At 47.6% G+C, this 12,850-nt stretch overlaps 1 protein-coding gene and 1 non-coding gene across 2 annotated transcripts; one reads left to right on the forward strand and one right to left on the reverse strand.

Moving 5' to 3' along the window:
- Positions 1–1,196: 1,196 nt before the first annotated feature.
- tmem208 (transmembrane protein 208) lies at positions 1,197–12,341 on the forward strand. The gene is made up of 6 exons (XM_078211134.1): positions 1,197–1,309; positions 3,271–3,369; positions 3,610–3,669; positions 6,606–6,742; positions 10,075–10,159; positions 11,853–12,341. The coding sequence occupies exons 1-6, from the start codon at positions 1,304–1,306 to the stop codon at positions 11,988–11,990; spliced, it is 525 nt and encodes a 174-aa protein (XP_078067260.1). The 5' UTR covers positions 1,197–1,303; the 3' UTR covers positions 11,991–12,341.
- On the reverse strand, positions 9,876–9,957 carry trnal-uag (transfer RNA leucine (anticodon UAG)). The gene has a single exon. It is a non-coding gene; the product is annotated as a tRNA-Leu (tRNA).
- Positions 12,342–12,850: the final 509 nt, after the last annotated feature.

Here is a 12,850-nt window from a genome sequence, read left to right on the forward strand (position 1 = left end):
ATGTTCCAAGGTTGAGTGTACGACCATGGAGATGCTGTGGACCTGTTGCGGCGATAGGTGAACAGTAGTGGATCCCAGCAGTCTGGGAGGCAGGAATTGATTTGTGCCATGACTAACCTTTTGAAGCACTGCATCATGATGGATGTCAGAACCACGGGATGGTAGTCATTAAAGCATGCTGATGATGATGGTCATCTTCTTGAAACAGGTAGGACCTCAGATTGGTGTAAAGAGAGGTTGAAGATGTCTGCAAATACCCCCGCCAGCTAGTCCGCAGAGGACCTGAGTGCTCATCCGGCCACCCCATCTGGTCCAATTACTTATCATGGGTTGACTTTTGAGAAAGCTGCTCTGATGTTGGCAACAGTGACCTCGGACACAGGTTCACCCAAGGCTTCCAGGATGGAGGACATGCTCTCGCTGATCTCTTGCTCAAAACGGGCATAGAATGCGTTGAGCTCATCGGGGAGGCGTGCATTGGAACCGGCAATTTTACTTGCCTTCATCTTGTAGCCTGTTATGTCTTGCAGACCTTGCCATTGTCAGCAGGAGTTTGTGCGGCTAGCCTGAGATTCTAGCTTGATCCGGTATTGTCTTTTGGCATCTTTGATGGATCTCTGTAGATCCTATCTGGCTTTCTTGCATAAGAAGTCTAACAACACCAGGTTAAAGTCCAACAGGTTTATTTGGTAGCAAACACCACTAGCTTTTGGAGCGCTGCTCCTTCGTCAGGTGCAGCACGCTCCGAAAGCTAGTGGCGTTTGCTACCAAATAAACCTGTTGGACTTTAACCTGGTGTTGTTAGACTTCTTACTGTGTTTACCCCAGTCCAACGCCGGCATCTCCACATCATTTCTTGCATAAGTCAGGACGCCTGACTTGAACGCCTCGGACCCAGGCTTCAGCAGGCAGTGGATATCCCAATTCATCCATGGTTTCCAGTTGGGAAACATACGGATTTGCTTCTTTGGCACACTGTTTTCTACACACTTACTAATGAAGTCACTAATGAAGGTGAATACTCCCCTCCCCATGGGTAAACACACACAGAATCCAGGTGAACCCTTCCCATGGGTAAACAGTCCCCGCCCCCAATATCAGCACAGGGGGCAGGACTTGTTCAGCTGCCTGCGTCACTGCGCTCCAACCTCACGTGACATGACGCACCGTCGTCACGTCCGGTGACACCATCGCGATGGGCCGGAAATGCTGAGCTGATGATTTGTCTCTTCTGTGATCTGGTGCCGGGAGAGGAAGCGGGCTCTGAAACTACTGGCCCACCGCGGATTGAGGGGCCGGGGCTATGGCGGTGAGTGTGGAGGAGGCCTGTGTTTCCCGTGGTGAGGACCGGAGAGAGGGGAAGACCCTCCAAGGGCCGGGGGGAGGGTAAACCCCGGGGTGGGCTCGCTCACCATCGCCTCAAATGTGAGCGAAATACCCCCAAAGACATTGTCAGACATGGGAGTGTGGGTTAGTCTCTGTTCCCCTACTTCCCATCCCTCTGCCCAAAAGTTCATGGTAGAGAGATTGTAAGGTGGCTTCCGAGAGGGCATTGGGGCTGATTCTCTGTAGAGAGAGATTTCAGAGTTCTGAGGGAAGGGTGGGGGGTTTTGGGACTGGGTGAGCTATTTTGGAAGGCAAGAGACCTGATAGTTGAGCATCATCCTGAGATTGAAGCTGGAAATTGCTACTCTGATTCAGTCATATTCCTGACGATGACCTTATTGAGACTGGATTACTATATTGTCTATTTGACAAAAGGTCATCTGGACTCAAAGTCGGCTCTTTCCCCTCCTTTCAGATGCTGCCAGACCTGCTGAGATTTTTCCAGCATTTTGTCTTTTGGTTGTGGATTCCAGCATCTGCAGTAATTTACTTTTGTCTATTTGTTTTCTTGGTTGCTGCCTTATATATCCTGCTCACCTCCCATTTTCCCCCTCTACCTTGGTGAAAGGCTGGCAATCAGGTCTTGGGGCAGTGACCTTAATATGCCGTCCAATTGATCATGGGTGAGTGGGATAGACTTCACCTTTGTCCTCACCAGGTGTCTGCACATGCTCTATCCAATCTGCTGCCAAGGCAGTAGTGAAACAAAAAATGCTGCATTCAGTTTCTGGTTGCTTGTGAGTGTGTAATCCTTCATCAGAACACAAGCTTGAGGTATCCTCAAATAAGGGCTGGAGAGAAAATCAGCAGCTGTACGATCACCTCAGATCAATAGACCTATTTACTGCCGAAGAGAATATAGTTAGTTGAGTGATGTAAAATATCTGTAAGAAAGTAGAGTTATGAGTGGAACAATGGGGAAGAAACCAAGAGGTACACAAACTGCACAAGAGAAAGTGAGGAACAGTATAGAGAGGGATGAATTCAAGCTGTAGTTACAGCACACACCTTCACTTAAAAAAAAATGCAAACACCAGACTGTGGATCCACCAGCTACAGGCCTGTCCACCACGCAAACTTGCATCTCCACCGCACCATGTTCCTAGCTAGCCATTGCCAGTTTCACCCCTTCAACAGTCCCAGCCCGTGATTGAACACTCATTATCATGTAGTTGATAGTGGTATCAGTAAGAAGTCTCAACACCAGCTTAAAGTCCAACAGGTTTATTTGGTATCATGAGCTTTCAGAGTGCTGCTCCTTCTTGGAAACATAGAAAATAGGAGCAGGAGGAGGCCATTTGGTCCTCCGAGCCTGCTCCGCCATTCATTACAATCGTGGTTGATAGTCCAACTCAATAGTCTAATCCTGCTTTCTCCCCATAATCTTTGATCCCATTCGCCCCAAGTGCAAGTCCCCATCAGTTGACTCACCTGATGGTGTTGTGAGACTTCTTACTGTGCCCACCCCAGTCCAACGCCAACATTTCCACATCATGATAGTGGTATAGCTGTGATCTGAACTCGTCTGTCAGTGTTCAGGCCATTGCCCAGCCAGAAGGATAAGATTGTGCCTGTTACTGAAGCTTGCATTGAGCTTTTTTGGAGCAGAGGTCACTGAACTGGAAATAGTCTTGTTAATCTCTGTGCATTCATGAATTAGGGCATCAGGGAGAAAATTTGAGGCAAACTGTTAAAAAGAGCAGAATAAAGTCAATTAGTAGCCGAATTCTGCAAAAGGACATGAACCAGAAATCTTAACTGTTTCACCAGATGTTGCGTGACGTGCATATTTGCAGCATTTTATTGTGTTAATGTTGTTTTGAGTTGCGATGCGGATCCATCTGTGTCCCTGAAGCCGCTAAAATTTTCTTCTCGTTGGAGCAGCCAAAGGGAAGCAAGGTTGGAACGAAAGGGAAGAAGCAGATTTTTGAAGAGAACAAGGAGACATTGACTTTCTACCTGAGAATTATTCTGGGAGCTAATGTGAGTTGAATGGTGTGCGCCTGTCCATGAGGTGGGTGGGGATCAGCTAAGAGAACGCTGTCTTAACACAAAATCAAGGGCGCAACATTGCAAACGGGTTTAACTGTGTGCAGAGACCTGCCTGTCCCATAATCTAATTTGACTTTCCTTTGATAGTTTCTTAAAACGGCTCCTTTGGCAAGAGACAGGTTTTTTTGTATTTTGTTGCTCTTACTAATGGCTGCATTATATCTCCCACAGGCTATTTATGGGGCTGTGAACCTCTTTCTCTTCTACAGCTCTGTCACGTTCTGGACCTGGGTAAGCCTATAGGGTCATTTTCTTTATATTCTTTAACTCTGGCGCTCTCAGCCTTCAGTGAAAGAGCTGAATGCACAGGCCCTGATTGAAAATGAAACTGTGTTGTCTTGGGGAAAACTGTAGGCAAAACGCTGGCAGCTGCAACCTTTTTCCATTGAACAGCGAAGTGTTTCCATAATACAACACCATGTTCCTGCAGTAAGCACAAACTTGATTCACAGGCACAGTTCCCCATCTCTCTACAGCTGAGGCGGTGAAGGAGAGTCTGTAACTGAGCCACACAGAGTGGAACATAATGCCTGTCATCACCCACTAACCCCACCCCTCCCACTGCCCCGGATAAAGTTTTCCCTCTTGGGGCGGACAGAATGGGGCTTGGTCAAGCACCCCATTGAAACTAGATTTGAAAATTTTGAGATCTGCGGTGAAGAATAACCATTAGGTAATCAACTCTGAGAAGCAGACTAAACATGTAGCCCTGCAAGTGTCAGCTGCTTGATGGGACTGGGGATGGGAATTGAGGTCAGAGAATGGAGCTTGTGACAGCATCCAAAGACCATGGCTTCAGCTTTGCCAATGAGGATGTTCCTGCTCACCCAATATTGGATGTTGGATAAGGAGGCTGAGGAATCGGAACCAATGGGCAGGTGTAAGGAGGTGATGGTGGGATAGAGCTGTGAGTCCATGTACACATGGGACTGGTTTTCAGATGTTATTAGTGGATGGTGATGCAGATGAGATACAGAAGCAGATCAAAGATAAATCCTTGGTTGACACCAGAGATAACGTATTCAAGAGGCGGCTAGATATAGCATTTGGGGCGGATGGGATCAAAGGTTATGGGGAAAAGTCAGGATTAGGCTGTTGAGTTGGATGATCAGCCATGATCGTAATGAATTGCAGAACAGGCTCAAATGGCTTCTTCCTGCTCCTATCTTCCATGTTTCTTTAACAGTGGGTGTGGAAAGTGAAGTAAATTTTCTGGCTGCGATTCAATAGGTCTAAATGGAGCCGAGCAAGGACAGTGGATGGCATGGTTGACTGTCAGAGGATGAGGAGGAAAAGATTCCCTTGGAGGGATTCAGATGTGGAATTATAGGAAAGATGGACATGGATTTGGAAAATGACAACACATTCAAGGAGGTTGGAGTAAGGGCAGTATACCAGGACAGAGTAGTTGAGAGGTGGGTCCTATAAGGAAAGGGGTGGTGACAGCAGATTAGTAAGGTTTGACAGTAGCTGAGGGGATGAGCTATTAACAATGTCAGCTAATGTGGGCCCTAAGTAAGGACATCGGGCAGTTTGGTCAGAAGAGGATCCAGGGAGCAGGAACAGGGGTTCGTGGACAAGTTGAGGTTGGAGAAAGGACTGCGGCCGATAGGATAGAGAGAGAGTTCAGAGGTAGGGCAGCGGGGAATGTTTTGGGAGCTTTGTCTTGGAGGGCTACGAGAAAGGAGGGAAGCAGCAGAGCACTGAATGGGTTGCCTAGTTCTTTGTGATGAGGTTTGTGAGCTCCCACAGTTGGCGCGGGTGAAGGAGGCAGGAATGGATAGTTTGCAGTTTGGTTTGGAGTGTAGGAGAGAATCCGGGCATTATATTTAGATTCCTGGATGATCTTTCAATATGTGGAGATATTTCAATATGTCCCACAGTTCCTGCAGAGTTTCACTGGCTGTCTTGTCTGGAGACAATACACATCTTTTTAGCCTGTCTTGATGCTCTCTCCACTCCCATTGTTTTGTTTCTTAAAGACTGGATTAGTTGTAAGTATTCGCATTCCAACCATTATTCATGTAAATTGAGTCTGTGTCTTTATAAGTTCTGTTTGTGAACAGAATTCCCACTCACCTGAAGAAGGGGCTCAGAGCCTCGAAAGCTTGTGTGGCTTTTGCTACCAAATAAACCTGTTGGACTTTAACCTGGTGTTGTTAAACTTCTTACTGATCTTTCAATAGTCAGCAGCTTCAGTGATGGAAAGCAGAATCCTACAATGTTTTATGTAATCTGGAAATGAATGGTTAAATCAGCTGTTTGCCAAACCTTTTCAAATCTGAGTTCCTTTGTACTTGAGGAAGTGAAGGTGAGAGGTATATTAGTGGTGTGGAGTGGGCAGGGTTGGGGGGGGTTAAATAGGATGGGATAGAGTCATAGTTCTAATGAGGACAAGTGACAATGTTAAAAATGCAGGTCCATTTCAGAGTAAGCCAGGTCTTGTTCGAGTTTGAATGAGTTGAGAGCAGGTAATGCTCATATGAAGCCTGTTTTTAAGAGCTCGATTTTTCCCGAGTTGGGGATGTTTCTGCACAGGGAGAGGATCCATAAGGGAAGAATGGAAACTTATTTGTATTGAACTACAGTCTCAAAATAAAACAGTTGTGAATCATGTGGCCTAATTCAGTAGTTCAGGGAAGGGTGTGATTTGTTAGTTGCTAAAATGTTATGACATTGTATGCTGAAGGATAGGTGGTTGGCACTTTGAAAGTGCAGAGGTAAGTGGTTTGAAGGAAGGTTCCCCACCTCCCTTGGGACAGACACCAATAGGGAGTGAGGTATGGAGTGTATGGGATGGAGGACAAAGCAGAAAATGAAGGGATTTTGTCTAATCAAGGCATGATGGAGAGTAACAAGAGCTGAGATTACGTGATCAAGGGGTGGCTATATGTAGGTTAGGAGTTCACATGGACATGAAGAAAAGAAGTCAGTAAATCCAGGAGAGAGAACAATGAGAGTTGAGGTGGGTTTAAAATAATGGTGGGTGCAAAGATGTTTGTTGCAGAAGCTGAGGGAGGAAAGCAGTCACAGTGTCTTGATGAGAAACCTGGGAGTGATATTTGGGTGCAATACAGTGAAGGATTTATAATGGAGAATTGGAAATGGAACAAACCAGGCCTATCTCTTTCTTCCTTTTAATGGAACCTTTTCTCTCTTGCTGACAGGGATTGCTGGCTTTCGCCTTTGTTGTCTACAGCTTCAGCTACCGATGGATGCAGGGGATGGCACAACCCATATTCTCAGAGGACCGCACCCTACTTGACGGAGGCATTGACCTCAACATGGAGCAGGGTATGGCAGAGTGAGTATCCATCATTCTGTAGATCCCTGTCTTGTACCAACTAGCCCATATAGTGTCTGACCATCTGAATCCCCACTTCATGCTCCTTGGATTGTACAGTGGTGTCAGCCAGAGGTGAAAGGTAGAACATACTGATTTCTAGTGGGCCGGGCAGGATCTTTTGAGAAAGAGAACGCTTCAGGATTGTGACCCTTCATTTTGTCTCGGCGCCACCCATGTCTCGATTGCAAGCACTCTCACCTCTGGGTCACTTTGAAGAAGATCAGGGGAGTTATCCCCAGTGTTCTGGCCAATATTCATCCCTCAGTCAATATCTTAAAACAATAGATTATCTGGTCATGATCATTGTTGTTTGTGGGAACTTGCTGTGTCCAGATATATGGCTGCATTTCCTACATTACAACAGTGACTACACTTTTGTTGTACCTGTTAATTCTCAGATACTTTCAACCAGTTTACTTACTCCAAGGTTTTACCCCGGTGCCCTTATTTGCAAGGTGGACAAAGGACAAACACAAGTAAAGGTTCAACAAGTTTATTAATAATAACACTATTAACCCTTAAATTACCCACATAAAACAAGAGGATACCCCAGATTCAAGTATACTACCCGTAAAGGTGGTTTGGTTAAACTGCAGGCCCGATTCTCTGAGTCCCCCTGGTCTGTCGGCACGAAGGTGAGTCTCGATGGCCGCTTCTTCCTTCCTTCCTTCTCTGGTCAGTCTTCCGAATGGTCACGGCCGTCTACCCTGTCGAGTCTTCGCTGCTGTGTGCCTCTGAGTGTGTCCCTTTATCCCCAGCCTGCTTGCCTTTCCAGAAACTTCTCTGGCTTCTGGCCAATGAGGTCCCAGGAGGGGGTTCCAATACCCAGTGGGTTTCTTGATGTCTGCCTGACAGGACACCAGGGTCCGCCCCCCAGGTGTCCATCTTCATGTTGTTAAACTTGTTATCCGGTAAGGTTCTCTTGGTGACAGAAAGTCTGGCCCGATCTGGGCTTCTAACAATAGACCGATGCATTTCAATGAGGTGCCATGATCTCCTGCTAAGTCTCAAGTAGAGTGTAACGACCTTTGATGGGTGGTTGATGGGTCAGGCCCAGACACATTTGTGTATTGTACAATTGGCCTGCCTGAGGTGTGACTGTGTTTGATTTCAATGTGCCCAATTCTTTAATTTAGGATATCCAATTTTATCAGCCTTAAAACTAGGCCCTGTTTATATCACCACACTTTAAAGTATTTCATGAGCTAAAAGGTACTTTGCAATGTTCAGCAGCTTTAGAAAGTGCTACATAAATGGTAATCTGTTGTTCATCCTGGACCTGCTGAGTATTTGCAGAATTTTCCATTACGTTAATTTGCCCATGTTGCAAACAAATCTCTGCATAAAGGAGGGAAATGTCTCCTTTTCTGTGTGAGCTAATTGCTGTTACTTAGCTTCAGTGTTCCTGGGCTGTGGGGAGCATTGAGTAATGGTTAATCAGTCAACGGTTCAACTTCAGGATCACTGTGCACTTGATGATAACCTCAAGGAGGAGGAGTTTGCCTGACAAATCAGGGAGACATTTGCTTGAGTTGAGATGGGACAGAACACGGGGGAAGAGGCAATGAACAGTGACTTGTCCCAGAAGTGAGTGGCAGCAGAAACAGTGAATATTAATAGCAATCCAGCAGAGTGTAACTGTTTTCCTTCACCATCAAGCACCCACTCTCGCCATCCAAAGCCAGTTCCCGCTGTTTGCTGCCATGTCTTTTGAGGTGAGCTTGGGTTCCGGTGTGAATTTGAGCATCAGATGGAATGTGAGCAAATGGGAGGGGAGTCAAAAATGACAAGTATCAATGAATGAGCTGAGGCCTGTTCAGTGGCAGTGCAGCGAGTTCCTGAGGTCTTGTGCTGAGAGCAGGGGGATCAAAGCTGAGAAGACTGGCCATTTATTGCAGCATTAGGTGTCGGTTTAAAGGTCCTGCCACTTTGAGAAGCAAAGGCAAGTGGACAGGATTTGGGAGATGGTCTAGTCAGTGGGGGGGTGAAGTGGGTTTGGACAGTCATTGGGTGGGGGAGAGGGGAGTCAGGTTGTCTTACGGAAGGGTGGTAGTCAGAGGGGGTTCATGGAGGGGAGGCATCCTGTGAGAGGTCGCAGGGTGGTTAAGGCAGTTAGGGGTAGTTGGGTTTCTGTGTGAGAGTAGAGGGCTAGTCGAAGGCAGGGGGTGGGTAGAGGGCTAGTCAGGTTGGGGGCTCCATAGTGGGTCTGGGTGGAGTTGGGGGGGTGGTGTAGGTCGGTAGTATAATTACCCAGTGATTTTAATTCTTTTTCTGGGTAATTATTCCTGTACTACAGTCGAAACCATCCAAAATCTGTATTTAAATCAGAGTTTTGGGTGGCTCTCTTTCTAAGTTTCAGCTAACTGGGCGATTGCTGTGCAATTGTTACCTGGAAACATCCAGGGGGTGAAGATCCCCAGCACACCTTTGGGATGCCCCCACTCCCACATTACGATGCTCCGGAGCTTGGACATTCAAGGCCATGAATTTCTCAGGCAGTAGCAGAAGAATTGAAGATCCATGGATCAGGTTTCGCATTAAAATTGGACAAACTGATAGGCCAAGTGAAGTCCCCCAGCCCCAGAACGAAAGCAGCCCTGTACCAAATGTCCACAGCCTCCTACCTGCTCACTGTTGAAGCATGCTGGCTTCAGGGCAATTTCTTTCTCCATTGGTAACTTTGTACAGGAATATTAGCTGAGCCTGTGAATAGCCTTGTTAACCTCCTACAACACTTCCAAGATAACTCTGCTTCTCCATCTCTGGCCTCTTGTACATCGCTGTACCATTGGTGGCCGTGTCTTCAGTAGCCCAAGTCTGGAATTGCTTTCCTAACCCCCTCTACCTCTCAATCCATTAGGGTGCTTCTTTAAATGCTTTGGCCAAACTTTTGTTTATTCTGCCCTCATTTCTCCTGATGTGGCTTACCGTTATTTGATTTGATAGCACTCTGGTGAAGTGGAAAGAACAATACAGCACAGGAACAGGCCCTTCGGCCCTCCAAGCCCGCGCCGCTCCCTGGTCCCAACTAGACCATTCTTTTGTATCCCTCCATTCCCACTCCGTTCATGTGGAAAGAAAACTTGCAGTCTGGCAGTGGTGGGATTCGAACCCACGCCTCGAGAGAGACTGGAGCCTAAATCCAGCGCCTTAAACCGCTCGGCCACGCTACCACTAGTCTAGCGGGATGTTTTACTTTAACCATGCTATTGTTATTGCATCTGATAAATTCAGTGTGTTCTGAAGCGTTCCGCTGTATTGGTGTTAACCTACTGCTATTTACCTTCCAGGCACCTAAAGGATGTGATCTTGTTGACTGCCATTCTGCAGGTCCTCAGTTGTATATCCATGTCCTTCTGGTACTTGTGGCTGCTGGTAAGTTCTCACTGCATCCAACAGCTCTTCAACTTCAACTGGGGCGGCACGGTGGCACAGTGGTTAGCACTGCTGCTTCACAGTGCCAGGGACCCGGGTTTGATTCCTGCCTTGGGTCACTGTCTGTGTGGAGTTTGCACGTTCTCCCCGTGTCTGCGTGGGTTTCCTCCGGATGCTCCGGTTTCCTCCCACATTCTGAAAGATGTGCTGGTTAGGTGTATTGACCCGAACAAGCATTGGACTGTGGTGACTAGGGGAATTTCACAGTAACTTCATTGCACTGTTAATGTAAGCCCTACTTATGACTAATACATTTTTAAAAACTTTTAACTTGAAGGGATCTTTAGCTGAGGGAGTTGCAATTTATGTATTGATGACTGATTAGAAGGGCGGTGTGGGGGGCAGCAAGAGAAATAACGAGCCTAAGCGAGTTATTCAGATCGCCCTCTCCCAACAGCTGCTGTGAGGTGAGGGTGGCAGCCTTTTCTCAAACATGGGCACTTTGGTTTAAAGGCTGTGTATGTGGTGATTCAGACTGGATTGCACGGATGCACAGCTGCCTGCTTCCCTCTCCACAAAGCCCCCAAACTAGGCATGGGAAGTGCAGTGTGAACCTTGCCAAAATGGTGCTTCTCTGTGGCAGAGTTTCTCATTGGAGTCCACACCTAAATATTCAATGTTTCACTTTCCCTGGTGAGTAGCTCTGTCTACTAATGAGTCTCTGATTCAACTATTGATCCATACTGAGTGAGGTGATCTCATTTGGTGTAATTGGTCTCTGTGCCTCCATTGTAAGAGGGGAGATTGTCACCTAGGGATCCCTCTGTGCACGGTTGTTGTCTGCTTCCCAATCACACTGTCATGATCAAGTGGTTGTGGTGCTAAGTGCAAAGTCAAATCTTTTCAATATTTGTTGCAGAATAAGCATGGGCCAGGCCACTGGAGACAAATTTCTTGCTCTCCAAAATTGTGTTGTGGGGGTCGTCTGTGCCCATCTGGGTCTCAGTTTGTCTTACCTGAAAGGCAGTACCTCCAGCATAGTACTCCCTCAGTACCGCAGCAGAGTGGCAGCCTGAGTTGTGTGCTTAAACCTCAAAAGTGCAACTTGACTTCATAACCGTCTGACTGGGGTAGAGAAATCATAGAAACCCTACAGTACAGAAAGAGGCCGTTTGGCCCATCGAGTCTGTACCGACCACAATCCCACCCAGGCCCTAGCCCCACATCCCTACATATTTACCCACTAATCCCTCTAACCTACACATCTCAGGACACTAAGGGCAATTTTTAGCATGGCCAATCAACCTAACCCACACACCTTTGGACTGTGGGAGGAAACCGGTGCACCCGGAGGAAACCCACGCAGACACGAGGAGAATGTGCAAACTCCACACAGACAGTGACCCAAGCCGGGAATCGAACCCAGGTCCCTGGAGCTGTGAAGCAGCAGTACTAACCACTGTGCTACCATGCCGCCCCATGTCGACTGCCAACTGAGTGGAGATAATGAGTGGAACTGTGCAGTGACCCTGAACTCTGAGCAAATCTTTCCAATCCAGCACCCTTAATTTGATGCATCCACAAAAAAGAAAGATGGTTTATTTCCATGGTGTTTTTCACAAAATTGCTTTTGAGCATTTCAACTGAACTCGGTGCCTGCACTGATTGTTTGACTGGCTGTTCTATTTCTCAGGCACCAGGGAGGGCTCTTTACCTGCTATGGGTGAACATCCTGGGGCCTTGGTTTACGGCGGAGCCCCCCACCGTCCCGGAGGTATCTGAAAAGAAACAGAGACGCCAGGAGCGACGACAGATGAGAAAGCAGCTGTAGGCGGAGTTGCTGGTGCCACATCTTTGTTTACCAATCGATTACTAGAAGCCATCAGCTGACAGCTTGGCTGTCGCCCCACCTCCCTCGCCAAGATTTCAGGCACTTTGGACCGATGTCCTCCTGTTAAGAGCCCTGCCTGTGCTGGAGGAAGACACTTGCTGCTGCTTAACCATCGCCCCCATGGCTCTTGTTACTGTGCTGCAGTTATTCTGAGGCTAAAGAGAGCTGTCATGAATCCTCTGCTGTCTGTGTGCACCTTGGGTAGATGTAGGCTTGGATGTTTTGGGCTTTAGGTATCGTTCGTCCATCACCATGCTCCCCCCACCCCCCCCCCCCCCCACACACACACACACACACACCTCTCCCCCCCCCCCCCCCCCTCCACACACACCCCCCCCCCCCCCCACACCTCCCCCCCCCCCCCCGCGTCCCACAGCAAGGCCCCACCAGTGGGTGGATCAATGTCGAAGTGCTCAAATCTTGCGGAATCAAACTCGCTTAGCAATGAATTACTACCTCATGTTTCAGCTTGTGTAAATTAACTCCTCCCTGTGCTTGTTCTCACCCACTCCTCAAAGCATTGTCTCTATTCCTTCCTTGGATTTAGTTCCACAAACATCAGACCTCCTTCATTACTGATGTGTGATCCTCGGTCAACAGAGGGAATTGTGGCTGAGCTGGATCCTGTCCTCCCCTGGTGGACACCAGCATCCACCACAGGAACCTGAGCACAGGACCAGGGCAGCCATTTTGGAGGGCTTCTGTGAATGTCCTCTCTGAGCTCCAGTAATTCGGCATAGATCCAGGATCAAACCCAGAGTGTTCAGCTCAGTGACAGGCACTTAGGAGCTGCTGTGCAC

Source organism: Mustelus asterias, chromosome 4 (genome assembly GCF_964213995.1).
Source record: "Mustelus asterias chromosome 4, sMusAst1.hap1.1, whole genome shotgun sequence".
Taxonomy (NCBI): domain Eukaryota; kingdom Metazoa; phylum Chordata; class Chondrichthyes; order Carcharhiniformes; family Triakidae; genus Mustelus; species Mustelus asterias.